Source organism: Lacerta agilis, chromosome 1 (genome assembly GCF_009819535.1).
Source record: "Lacerta agilis isolate rLacAgi1 chromosome 1, rLacAgi1.pri, whole genome shotgun sequence".
Classification (NCBI taxonomy): Eukaryota; Metazoa; Chordata; class Lepidosauria; order Squamata; family Lacertidae; genus Lacerta; species Lacerta agilis.
In genome coordinates, this window is record NC_046312.1 from 116786317 (window position 1) to 116800115 (window position 13799).

General features: G+C 41.2%; 1 protein-coding gene across 8 annotated transcripts in view; it reads left to right on the forward strand.

Moving 5' to 3' along the window:
• Nucleotides 1-13799, forward strand: part of GULP1 (GULP PTB domain containing engulfment adaptor 1) — a 93358-nt gene that overhangs the window by 52476 nt on the left and 27083 nt on the right. For all 8 annotated transcript variants that reach the window (XM_033168522.1, XM_033168537.1, XM_033168564.1 and 5 more), the window contains 3 exons: nucleotides 7014-7112; nucleotides 10642-10779; nucleotides 13347-13463. In XM_033168522.1, the coding sequence (XP_033024413.1) occupies nucleotides 7014-7112; nucleotides 10642-10779; nucleotides 13347-13463 (354 nt within the window). The remainder of the gene's footprint in view (nucleotides 1-7013; nucleotides 7113-10641; nucleotides 10780-13346; nucleotides 13464-13799) is intronic.

Consider the following 13799-nt stretch of genomic DNA (forward strand, 5'->3'; position numbering starts at 1 on the left):
TATGCTGTATCTCTGCATACTAAGAACAGAAGGGTGTCTTCCAGCCTGACCTGATTCATTGCTGCTTGGGCTTTTCGCAAAGACTTACAGAGACATGATGGTTTGATGTTTGCTCCTCACAATGCGCTTGTGACTAAAGGACTTGGCGCACACTTGCAATATGCCCGTGCTGTGATTTTCACTTGAGTTCACTGCAGGAAAACATGCAGGCTTTCATACAGAAAAGAACAGTGTCCTGAAAAACAGCCAACTGTTAACATTCCCAGAAACGTCAAATTGTAATTGTGAAAAACAGAAATAAGTTTAGGGATCATTGCTCAGTGAATCTTGTAATCCTTTTGTGTTATTTCCGTTCATGTTGACTTGCTTCCTCAGTCTCCACTGCTTTTCCACCAGTGATGCTTGCAAAGCCTAAGCAGGGGGGTTCCACCCTGCATGATCTAAACAGGCTGAGGCCTGGAACAGTCTGCTTTTAAATTGAATGGGTGGATCTGAATGAAACCAGGTCCGCAGCCCAAGCCGGCAGCCCCTTCTTATCCGATTGGCCCATTCAAACTAGCTTTTTGTGCCATTCTGGGTGACCGCAAGGGGAGGTTCCCACGTCCTCCAATGGTCATGCCAGGATGAAGATAGCCCTGGGACTGGACTGCGCTTGACCGCAAACCACCCCTCCCCCAGAGTCCCAGGTAAGTGGCCACTGTTTTGAAGTCATTTGCAGCCCCTTTTAAGTTTGAGTCCAACTGAAAATGGGGTTCACGCTTTGCCCCTGTTGCTATTGGCCCTTCCTCCCCTGCTGAGCACTCTCTACTCTTTTACCTTTGCATGGAAGCGGATGGGCAGGCAACAATGGTGGTCAGGCTCAGGGAAATCATTTTTTTAGCTGAGTATCAGGCAGGCGGACACCTATCTGTGATCCTTTTCTTTCTTCAGTTACCTCCTGCACAAGGACTTTGAATTTTTGCAGAAGCAGTGGGGAGAAAGAGGAAGTAATGTAAAAAAAAAAATGATTTGCACAAAATCTTTCTTTTGAATGCTCAAGGAAGAATTTCCACATTACTGCTTTGCACCAGAGCTGTCATCCTCAATATTTTTCACTAGTTTTTTTGCAGATACTTTTTGCTTCCTTCAGAATTCCTCATGCTGTTTGCCGGAGGAGAAACCACAACATTTACTTCCATTTTTGCTTTAGGCAAAAAAATCATTGTTGACAGTTAATTCGCATTTTACAGTATTTGAGAGTGGGAAGAACGCTGTGTGGGAAAGAATGATAAGATCAGAGCTCTGAATCAGACCTTCACAGATAACGTTTGGTCATCTGTTTTCTTAGTAAATATCAGTCTTAATCTTCCTATGCACTTGTTGACCACTAAGCCACATATAATATCTAAATGATCCTCAATCTGGTTTAAATTCTCAGTAAACAACGTTATGTTGATGCAAAGATTATGATAAGGAAGTGTAAACCGTTTCATTAATTCTTTCCATATGCTTTCATGAATTTATGAGACATCGTAGGAATTGAACACTGAGTGCCATTGCTGACCTTAGGTACCAACCCTGTGGTCAACAAATCCTTGACTCAATTTCATATATACACTAGAGTCATAGTCAAATATCCATTTCTTTTTTAAAGGATAAGCCTATTTTATCCCAATGTCCCATTAAAAGGTGTTTTTTTGTTTTTGTTTTTTGCAACTAAAAGCTACATCTGGCACATAAATCATTTTTTAATCATCAGCATCTGTCATCAGTGTCTGTATGCACTGCAACAGTTCAGAGCAGACAACAGGATTGTTCCTCCAATAAAAAAAACTGATGCTAAAATTTCCATTGTTTTATGAACTTATGCCCAATAGCAGAAAGACAACCGGAATAAAAACATTTGCAATGGTTTTAACAGACACTGAGGCTCAGTTTGGGCACTCTCCAGTGTCACGGTTATTGCAGAAGCTGTGAGCCTTTTGCCCTTGTTGTTCAGCCTTGGAGCACAGATCATATTACTTAGAAGATTAACTCAGTTGATCCATCTTATAACAAAGAATGAATACATTGAACCCAAAGCAGTATGAATATTTCCGTATGTCTGAATATTTTAGATATAGGGGTATTTTTTATATGGGCAAAATTTGTATAAAATCTCAGGTGGCTGAATTAGTGTGGGAGAAAGTGTAGAATGAGTAAACACTAGAAACTGATTCTTAAATGTTAGAGTTAAAAGTCTGACGGGAGTGAGCAGCAATCTGAGAAACGAAATGATATCCAACAGTTCATACTAAATTTAAATGCTCCTCCATTTTAATTCTCTTTAAAGATGCACCATAAAATTTCTGTGATCCAGCTTAAAGCATGCTCTGCATGAGAATACTTAATGGTAAAAAAAATAAAGATGTATTCCTATCTGTTCATTATTGTTATTACTCTTAAAAGAAATGCCAATTAAAATTTCATGAAACCACAGCAGTGCCACAACTTCAAAAAGAACTGAATTAATTGGAAAAGAGGGAGAACATGTTTTAAGTGTTTAGGCTCCTATTAGAGGAAATTAATCATAAATCTTGGGGCCTAATTAATACTTACTTTTTAATGCTTCCATGTATTTGTGTTGTGATCCAAGTTCAAGGCACTTGTTTCATCAAAGGCCTTGATGCTTCAAAGAGTTGAGCACATACTCAGAAATATTATATGATCTCAAATGCCCATTCACTGCTAAAAGGCTGTGTAGCTTTGCACCTCCGGAAAATGTTGCTTGCTCATGCTTGACCATAGAACGTTAAAGTTGCTTGAACTCTGCTGAAGAGGTGTCCAACTTAAGAGCCCATTGATGATCCAAGTGATAAAAAATAGTCAACAATGTAGGGGCATCAAAGTGTTAATTCTCTTTCCCTCTCCCCACAAGGTATTAATTTATGAAACTATTACATATGGAACTAAATAATTTGATTTTCACCAGTAGGTGGTGCTAATGTTCTACAGCAAAAAAGAGACATTTTTGGCAGGCTTAATTCTTTTCTGTTTCTCTTCCAGTTCATGATTTATGCCACTGCTATCAGTACTAAGTCATTACATTGGGCCAGGAATTGTTAATGTTATTGAAAAGAAACACCCTTGTTGCATTATCAACTTTCCTACACAGCATTCTCCTGTGGAATCCTTTCTGTTCCTTTGCGCAGATGTGAAAAAATAGTATAAACCGCCATTACCAGAGGGAACGTGGATGCCAGGAGAATCTTCTGATATAGCATGTCCGTTACATACTCCATTTGAACTCTTTTGTTCTTGTTCCCGAAGTAACATTTTCCATTATTCTAATCAAACAGATATATAAAATGGGTGTTGCTCATAATTGTTTCATAGTGAGCCTCTTCAAGTAAACCCTAATCTTAAAAGAGACACAGATAGTTGGTAAGAATGTCATTGTTCTGGAAAAGGAGAATGACTAATGTGTGAAACATACAAAGGATGGAGCCCAAGGGAGAAAATAGATTTCAATCTTTGGAGTCTGGCAAGTTGCCCCTCTCATCATCTTGTCTTCAATAGCATTGATGCTTCTTTCCTACTGAGCACTAGCAAGGCATTGTTGATGATGGGTGGCTCCCCTTCATTTGCTTTCCAGTTCTGCTGCAACAAATCGAGGGCAGCAACAACAGTAGTTTAGGATGAGTCTTCATATCAACTTTATTGCTTTCAAAGATCCTGCAGCCAACCAGCCACTTCTTCCAACAATATAAGCTGCCCAGTGAAATGTAAAGGACGGACCAGTTATCGCCCATGCCTCCTGAGAATGGCTAAATAATGTAAAAGGTGTGTGGGGGGGAGAATTGGTATCACATTAAGTTTTAGTACGTCATGTATCATTTTCAAAAGGGCAACCCCTTGTGTTGTTGTTGTTGTTGTTGTTGTTGTTCAGTCATTCAGTCATGTCCGACTCTTCATGACCCCATGGACCAGAGCACGCCAGGCACGCCTATCTTTCACTGCCTCCCGCAGTTTGACCAAACTCATGCTAGTTGCTTCGAGAACACTGTCCAACCATCACATCCTCTGTCATCCCCTTCTCCTTGTGCCCTCCATCTTTCCCAACACCAGGGTCTTTTCTAGGGAGTCTTCTCTTCTCATGAGGTGGCCAAAGTACTGGAGCCTCAACTTCAGGATCTGTCCTTCCAGTGAGCACTCAGGGCTGATTTCTTTAAGGATGGATAGGTTTGATCTTTTTGCAGTCCATGGGACTCTCAAGAGTCTCCTCCAGCACTCCTACCATGCAGTAAACCCAACCTTTGTGTTGCCCCTGACTGCACAAGTTGTAGCACCCCAGAGTGGCTGGGAAAACCCAGCCAGATAGGCGGGGTATAAATTATTATTATTATTATTATTATTATTATTATTATTATTATTATTATTATTATTACATCCAGTACAAGTCAGCAGTTGAGCTAAGACAACACAGTGAATTAATCATGTTATTTTCCACCTTGTCATTTTAACACTTTCGCACCCTATTTGCAAAATTTAACAGTTCCAAAATACAGACACACTTTCACAAGATTGAATATACTGCCTTCGGCAGTAGTTGAGGGTCGATTAAAAAAAAAATCAACTGGACAAATGGTTATGTCCCTGTGGAGATGGCAGTATTGAGTCAGTGGCTCATGTGCTTCTGGCTTACACTCTTTATGAAGATTTGAAGAGTGAGGTTATTACCCCTCACCTACTGTGTCCTTTCTTTTAACAGATCAAGATGATCAGCTGATGGCAAAAACCGCGAGGTTTTTAGCGAGGGCAATTAGAATAAGATTTATTATTTTATTATCAATGTAAACCCCCAAAATGTATTTTCTATAGTTAAGTTTTTACCTCTATCTTCAGTACATTTTATTTTATTGCTATGGCTAGCGGCTGATGCAAATAAAGATTCTATCTATCTGTCTGAATTAAGCATGCATTTGAGCTACAAATGATGGTGCACACAGCCATGTTATGCAACCGGGGCAGCAAATAAATGAGAGGAAGTTCGTTCATAGTGCCCAATATAATGTAACCTCAAGTGCTGCTCTTCATTCAGTTCAGTTCGGCTCCCCTTTTAGCATACCTTTTCAACTGAATTCCTACATTAAGGAATAATGTTTTGAGAACCTTTTATCCCTTTGACCAAGTAATCTGGTTGCTTTGTCATCATTATACAAATGAATGTTGCAGATGGATGAGTTAGTGGGCATGTGCAAGCATATATGCGCATGCCATGCGTTCTAATAATATTTAGTTGTCCTCTGTGCCGTTTTAGAAAAGTTTAGCAGCGGTTATAGTAACACAAACTTCACTGAGGTGGATATAAAATATAACTGTGCCGAGCATGGGATCCTGGTTCTGGTTTTGGAACCCAGAACTGGTCAATACTGAGGGTGTTCTGAATGACAACCAGTTCAGTCCATTGATACTTGAATATGCCCTAATCTGGCATATTCAAAAAGCCATCTGAAACTGCAGTGTGCATTTCACTGGTACTGCTAATAACTCAGTGCACTTTGGTTGGAGGGAAAGAAAAACAGTTTCATGGTCAAGATGTTGGTTGATTTATTCATGCATGTATATCTTTTATTCAGGATTATATAACCTTGTCTTTCAATTTGCACACATTGCAGGGAACAATCAAGAGAAAAATTAAATTCATTTTTAAAACAGTAATTAAAATAGTATATAATACAAACACTGGATCACTTATTCACTATTGCCAGATGAAGCCTCTAGCATGTTTGAAAATATAATGCCTCCCTTAAAAAAGAAAGGTCTCAGCTGCTTGCCTAAACAATCTGAACCCACCATCCTGTCAGCGCCAGATTTAGTGCCGTGTGGGCAGTTCTCCTGCACAGGGCACCAAGCTGAGGAGACGCAAAACTGAGAAGATCCATAATTGAGAAGTAATAATAATAATAATAATTTATTATCTATACCCTGACCATCTGGCTGGGTTTCCCCAGCCACTCTGGGCGGCTCCCAACAGAATATAAAAACATGATAAAGCATCAAACATTAAAAACTTCCCTAAACAGGGCTGACTTCTAAAAGTCAGATAGTTGTTTATTTCCTTAAACATTCCACAGGGTGGGCACCACTACCGAGAAGGCCCTCTGCCTGGTTCCCTGTAACTTCACTTCTCACAGTGAGGGAACCACCAGAAGGCCCTCAGAGCTGGACCTCAGTGTCCAGGCTGAATGATGGGGGTGGAGACGCTCCTTCAGGTATACAGGACCGAGGCCATTTAAGGCTTTCAAGGTCAGCACCAACACTTTGAATTGTGATCGGAAACGTACTGGGAGCCAATGTAGGTCTTTCAAGACCGGTGTTATATGGTCTCGGCAGCAACTCCCAGTCACCAGTCTAGCTGCTGCATTCTGGATTAGTTGTAGTTTCTGGGTCACCTTCAAAGGTAGCCCCACGTAGAGCGCATTGCAGTAGTCCAAGCGGGAGATAACCAGAGCATACACCACTCTGGTAAGACAGTCTAAATACGGTAGGGTAGGGTCTCAGCCTGCGTACCAGATGGAGCTGATAGACAGCTACCCTGGACACAGAATTGACCTGCACCTCCATGGACTGCTGTGAGTCCAAAATGATTCCCAGCCTGGGCACCTGGATCCATTTGCGGGCACCAGATTTTGGGCTTTCTCAGGGCACTGTATTATGAAATATTGCCAAAGTCCATCCCTGATCCTGGAGAGTATTACAATGAATCATAATCTATAAATGCAGAGTTACCCCTGATAAAGCTGCTTGGGCTGCTGAAAGAAGCCTTGCTACTAATGGAGGAGGCACCCATACAACGGTCTCACCGACTGACCTCAGTGACCAGAGCAGCAGAGGAACTGAGACAGACAGAAAGCTGGAAATGGATATTGTTTTCTTTGGAACTTGTGGGCTGTAGCAAATTTCATAAAAAGGAACGCAGTGTGACATAATTAATAGTGTTAAATTTAAACTATAACTATATTTTTACATGATCTTTTGTTTCCCATTTTCAGTTCGCAAGACATATCAAGAAATCTGAAGGTCAAAAAACACCAAAGGTTGAGTTGCAAATTTCAATATATGGAGTGAAAATCCTAGATCCAAAAACAAAGGTAGGAACCCTCTTTTCTCCCTCTTCTCCCTCTCGCATCCTGACTATTTGATGTAATACATATATTGAATTAAATGCATCCATCTCATTGGCAAGCAAGAATCAAAAATAGCAGAAGGCCTGGTATGAAACATGAGCTCCCACCATGGCCACCACCAAGAATAAATTTACAATAGTTGTAAAACATTGCATATATCAAGATAATAACACAGTATATATATTTTAAATTCTGCTTATTTGAAGTTCCTGAGCAATGGATTGGATCCAGCCACCACCCCCCCTCCCCCCCCCGCCTTCAATTCCCTCTGCAGCTTTTCTGGGAGTTGGTGGGGGTGGGGAGAGATTGGAGAAAATTCCCTCCCTGCTTCTTCCAATGGGATCCCCATATGAGTGGAAGTAATGATGAAATACATGGATCAAGGGGCAGGGGAAACTCTTACAGCCTATCATGTTCCTATCAGTCTCCCAGAGAAAAATCACCCAAGGAATAACTGAAATTCACTTCACAATAGCTCAATTGGCTAGAGTGCGGTGCTGATAACTCCAAGATTACAAGTTCATTCCCCCATATGGGGCAGCTGCATATTCCTGCATTGCAGAGGGTTGGACTAAACCATTGGTAGGCAAACTAAGGCCCGGGGGACAGATCCAGCCCAATCGCCTTATAAATCTGGCCCACGGACAGTCCAGGAGTCAGCGTGTTTTTACATGAGTAGAATGTGTCCTTTTATTTAAAATGCATCTCTGGGTTATTTGTGGGGCATAGGAATTCATTCATTCCTATATATATATATATATATATATATATATATATATATATATATATATATAGTCCAGCCCCCCACAAGGTCTGAGGGACAGTGGACCGGCTCCCTGCTGCGAAAGTTTGCTGAGCGCTGGACTAAACGATCCTCAGGGTCCCTTCCAACTCTATGATTCTATGAATCTGTATGGTTTATATTCCAAAGAAATACAAAAAAAGGCCTGTGGATTTGGTGAAAGGGAAGTAAACACCTTATTTGAGAAATTCTTCTTTGCCTGCAAAGTGGATGAGAAGGAGCAATACTGACCAGGGAAACAGTTGAGTTATCAGGAAGGCTGTGCTATAATATAATCCAACAAATATTAAAATACATTAAAATGTCACAGATTAAAAACTTATTGCTGAAGGAGAAATCTAGAAGGAATGCAAAGAACCAAGAGTAGCACTTTTTTTTTTAAAGAGAGAAAAATGAGAACCAGTGTGTGACACCAGGCCAAAAAAGGGAAGGCACAGAGAATTCTGGCAATCCCAGAAACTCTTACATTAATGAAGAACGAGAACCACATATTCTTAAAGCGGAGAATATCTCCCATACAAGCGACATATTTTTCTCAATAGCCAGAACTGCTTTCCCATGACACTAGCCAGAAGTAATAAAATGCTGCCTAGGGACTTGGATTGAAAAGCAAATAAGTATCATTAAGTATTCTGTTTCTATAAACTTACAAAAGTGTGTTTTCCAAGTTCGGAAGTTATCAGCTTCGTGGCAGTTTAAGCAACAGCGGCACTTTCAGTATTGGGGCATCCCCTTGGTGTGGCAATGCCTGCCGTCTCCTCTACATATAGGCTTGTATTGCTCTTCATGCGCATGACGGCAGCTGACAAAAATGGTAAGCAGCAAGTATAGGTATTCCCTTGTATAGGGACGCAGGTAGTGCTGTGGTCTAACCACTGAGCCTCATCTTGGGCTTGCCAATCTGAAGATCACCAGCTTGAATCCCTGCAACAGAGTGAGCTCCTGTTGTTCTGTCCCAGCTTCTGCCAACCTAGCAGTTCAAAAGCACGCCAGTGCAAGAAAATAAATAGGTACCACCATGGCGGGAAGGTAAATGGTATTTCCGTGCGTTCTGGTTTCCATCACAGTGTTCTGCCGCGCTGTTGCTGGCCACATGGTCTGGAAAGCTCTCTGTGGACAAACACCAGCTCCCTCGGCCTGAAAGTGAGATAAGTGCCACAACCCCATAATCGCCTTTGACTGGACTTAACCATCCAGGGGTCCTTTACCTTTACCTATTCCCTTGTACAAAGAGACAGGAGCTTCCCTTTAGTTTTCAGTGTAAAATCATTTTATTTAAGCATTTTTTTCATTTGGCATTATGTAGCTTTATTTCAAAGTCCCAGAATGCATTTAAATCATTTATATACCATGACTAACATCCAACGCAGATATAAGGCCCAAACGTTCCTCAGAAGGTTCCCCAAACACCCACATTTGACACAAACATTGTCCATCTCTCAACACCAGCTGAAACCCTCTTCTTCTTCCTCCAACCCTTCAGATTTCATAGGTATATTTGTTTGTGATTTGTGTGAGTGGAACGTGGCATCAAAATATAATAAATGAAAATGAATGTATTCCTCAGTATAATAAACATGTGAACAGATAGTTTGTGGTTTTACTGAATTTTGCATCTACAAGATTTCTTGTATTTCTCCACACATCTAAAACACACATTTCAGATACAAAATCTGTGCAATTCAGATTACCGATTATCACTCAGTTACCGAAAAGTTGGAAAGAGAGATTTTTTATCATCATCATCTTAGGAGATGCACTCCATATTTATAATCCGTGGATCATTGAATAATGTATGGGGTATGGCTGAAAAAGTTGCAGGGCAGGAGTAGGCCTGTCATTTTCTTCTCTCTTCCATACCCCACTGTGGTTTTGGAGCATCCTTCTAACTCCAGTGATGTGTTTGTTTGTTTTCTCATACTATGCTCTGTCATTTCACATGAGCTCTACAACCTAACTTATGGAATGGGATGTCCCTTAATGTTGGTCACAGCTTGCAAATGGCACCACATCCACTGAGACACAGAAGGTGAAATGAGTTTGCTGAAGGGTGTTGATACCACATTGCTCTCAAAGAATGCAATAAAACTTCACTTCAGTTGCTTTAATCCAGGATCACCAATCTAAATTTGGCTTTCTAAAATGTTCGGTAGTCAGGATTAGTTGAGAGTGATTGCAGAAGTTGTTTTCTGTGTATGTGTTTCAAGTGCCCGATGTGTTTAACATATCTCTTAAGTGGGATTCTGAAAGAAAGCACGGTACTCTGTACTTCGAGATCCCTTCCTTCTATCTGGAAAACTGGGATTTGCATCATGCACTTACTACAGTTAATATATACAGTCATGTCAACTGACGGGATGTTATGTACAGCAGGAATATGTTTTGTGCAGAAACTACATTGAGTGTGATCCAACATGAGAGTCCCAAGAATGGAGCTGGAGCTCTCCCAATATCTGCAATGGAACATCTTGTGTTTATGCTTCTTTGCCTTGTGTAGCTGAAAATTAGACCCAGATGCCTGTTCAGATTGCAGGCATGTCTAACAAAGCAGTGTATTGGTTTCTGTGAGAGGCATATTTCATGTTCAAAAGTAAAATTATAGCTTGTTGTGGTAACTTTTGTGGGGCCTCGCTACACAATCATCAGACCCCCAAATGCAATCATCAGACCCCCCAATCTTTTTTTCCCCAGGAAGTCCAGCACAACTGCCAACTCCACAGGATATCATTTTGTGCTGATGACAAAACTGACAAAAGGATATTCACTTTCATATGCAAAGATTCAGAATCAAACAAACACTTGTGCTATGTCTTTGACAGTGAAAAGTGTGTAAGTATGAAGTATTTTTTTTTTTTTAAAGCTGGCTTGGGGTTGAGTTTTGTTTGTTATGCTGAAAGTTATCGTCCCTTTTCTTGCTGTAAAGGCAGAAAATAGAAGAAAACATGCAGAAGCTTCTATCTTTGAAGCCAAAGTTGTCACAAAGGTATTATCCCTGTGCTCCTTTGAGGCTGTTACAACCAGTGCTTTTTTTCTTTAAAAAAATGTTTAGGGGTACTCTGATTTTCCTACTCATATTGAAATACAGCCCCTCAATGAGGCCAAACTTAGATTCACAAAATGATGGTGCACACAGCCATGTTATGCAACCGAGGCAGCAAATAAATGAGAGGAAGTTCGTTCATAGTGCCCAAGATAATGTAACCTCAAGTGCTGTTCTTCATTCAGTTCAAGTCGGCTCCCCTTTTAGCATACCTTTTCTACTGAATTCCTACATTAATGAATAATGTTTTGAGAACCTTTTATCCCTTTGACCAAGTAATCTGGTTGCTTTGTCATCATTATACAAATGAATGTTGCAGATGGGTGAGTTAGTGGGCATGTGCAAGCATATATGCGCGTGCCATGCGTTCTAATAATATTTAGTTGTCCTCCGTGCCGTTTTAGAAAAGTTTAGCTGCGGTTATTGTAACACAAACTTCACCGAGGTGGATATAAAATATAACTGTGCCGAGCATGGGATCCTGGTTCTGGTTTTGGAACCCAGAACTGGTCAATACTGAGGATGTTCTGAATGACAACCAGTTCAGTCCATTGATAGTTGAATATGCCCCAATCTGGCATATTCAAAAAGCCGGCTGAAACTGCAGTGTGCATTTCACTGGTACTGCTAATAACTCAGTGCACTTTGGTTGGTGGGAAAGAAAAACAGTTTCATGGTCAAGATGTTGGTTGGTTGATTTATTCATGCATGCATGTTTATCTTTTATTCAGGATTGTATAACCTTGTCTTTCAATTTGCACACATTGCAGGGAACAATCAAGAGAAAAATTGATTTTCCTACTCATATTGAATTTCCTACTCATTTTCCTACTCATATTGAAATACGGCCTCTCAATGAGGCCAAACTTAGATTCACAAAATGTTTAGGGGTTATGCATACCCCTGCGTCCCCCCCCCGTCCCCCCCGGAAAAAAAGCATGAACACTGGTTGCTAGAAACTACAGGATGGGAGAATGCTATTGCACACAGGTTCTGCATGCTGGCTTTTCATAAGTATCTGCTTGGTCACCGAGAGAGCAGGATGCTACACAAGATGTACCATTCCTTGGCCTGATCCAGCAGACTTTTCTTACGTTGTTATGCAATGTCAATCACAGACCATATAAGGAAAGCCAGAAAAGCAGTGTCCTTGCCTCTTAGTCCAAATATATTACTTCAAAATATTTTATACTGTACTTCAATAAGGATACCCAAAAATATATGCACCAAGCACCATTAAGCATCAAAGTAGCATCCTACTGCATGCTGCATTAAAATACTGGGAAGCAGTGCATGGTGGGCTGGCGTTGGGCCTTGCATTTTAGTATTAAGAGGAATACATGTGCCCTTGATAGCCAGCATTTCTGTTTTGTACCTCTGCATCTGAAAAACAGTACCAAAAAACCTGAAAGAAATGTCCTTCACTGTTCTGAGACTGAAGGAAAGGCTCTGTCTTTTATCTTGCTGTAGGGCTTTGACTGTTTATAGAGCTGTGCAGTATTAAGTGCTGTGCAATGGCTAAAGTAATGTTTTGGATACTTTCCTTCTCTTAGATCTTGTGTTCATCCTTCCTCTGCTTCCAAATCCATAGCTGTCAACTTTTCCCTTTTTTACAAAAGGGAAATTCCTTTATTCTGAATAGGATTCCTCGCAAGAAAAGGGAAAAGTTGACAGCTATGTCCAAATCCCGATGCGCTTTTTCATTATAAGTAGCAGTGAATATCACGGATGCAACCCAGCCTTGTGACTCAGTGGTCCAGGTCTAGGGTGGATAAAAGCATTGGCAGTCATTGCAACTCTGAGTCATGTTCACTGGTCAGGAAACGCAGCGTAAAAGCACACACAAACCATATTCTGTGAATACCAGGACTTGAGCCATTTGGAGCCGCTCCAGGTCTAGCCATATGTAATTATCCCAGAGACAGGCTAGTTACACTGTTATTGGGCCTGGCTTAAAATCAGCTCCTTGGTGGTAGCCAATGCTCTGTTCCATCTGACTACCCTTCATGTACTACGTCTTGAACAATAGCCTTAATGTCTTGTCCTTTTGAATGCATTTTGCCAAATGTGGTTTTTCTGCACTCTGCAATCACATTTGAAACAGCTTGACGCATTACAGGGTTCAGATGCAATGCCACATTCAACCATGGTTTACATCTATGTCACATGGCAGGAGTAACACTGGAGTGCTTCAGCCATGATCTTCTCTCCAGGAAACCCACACATTTGCTCATTGATGCCAAGCCATGGTTTGGCCTAGCATTCTATGTGAACTGGGCCAGTATGTTCCTTTAGGGGTTTGGTTTCTGCTCAGCTAGAGTTTACAAGCTAACAGTAATATTTGCTCCATATAAAGGCAGAAGAGATAACTTTAACTATTGGTCAAGCATTTGACCTGGCTTACAGGAAATTTCTGGAATCTGGAGGAAAGGATGTCGAAACAAGAAAACAGATTGCTGGGTTACAGAAAAGAGTAAGTAGCAGAATTTGGGTTTCTTTTATTGGTTTAAGTAATGTTTCATTTGGATTTTCAAAGATCCCAGCTGCTTCACCCACCACCCAGCGCCCAAAATCAGGCTTTTTGGATCGACGTGGGGTGCTGGGTGGTGGGGAAAGCAGCCTGGATCCCAGCTGCTTTCTCCACCACCCAGCACACTGCACCGATCCAAAAAGCAAGCTTTCTGCATCGGCGTGGGGAGGTGGGGAAAGCAGCCGGGATTCCAGCTGCTTTCTCCACCACCCCACGCCCTGTGCTCTTCCCGCTTGCTTTGAAGGGTGCCTGGCACCCCTTCAGAGCAGCTCATCCCTG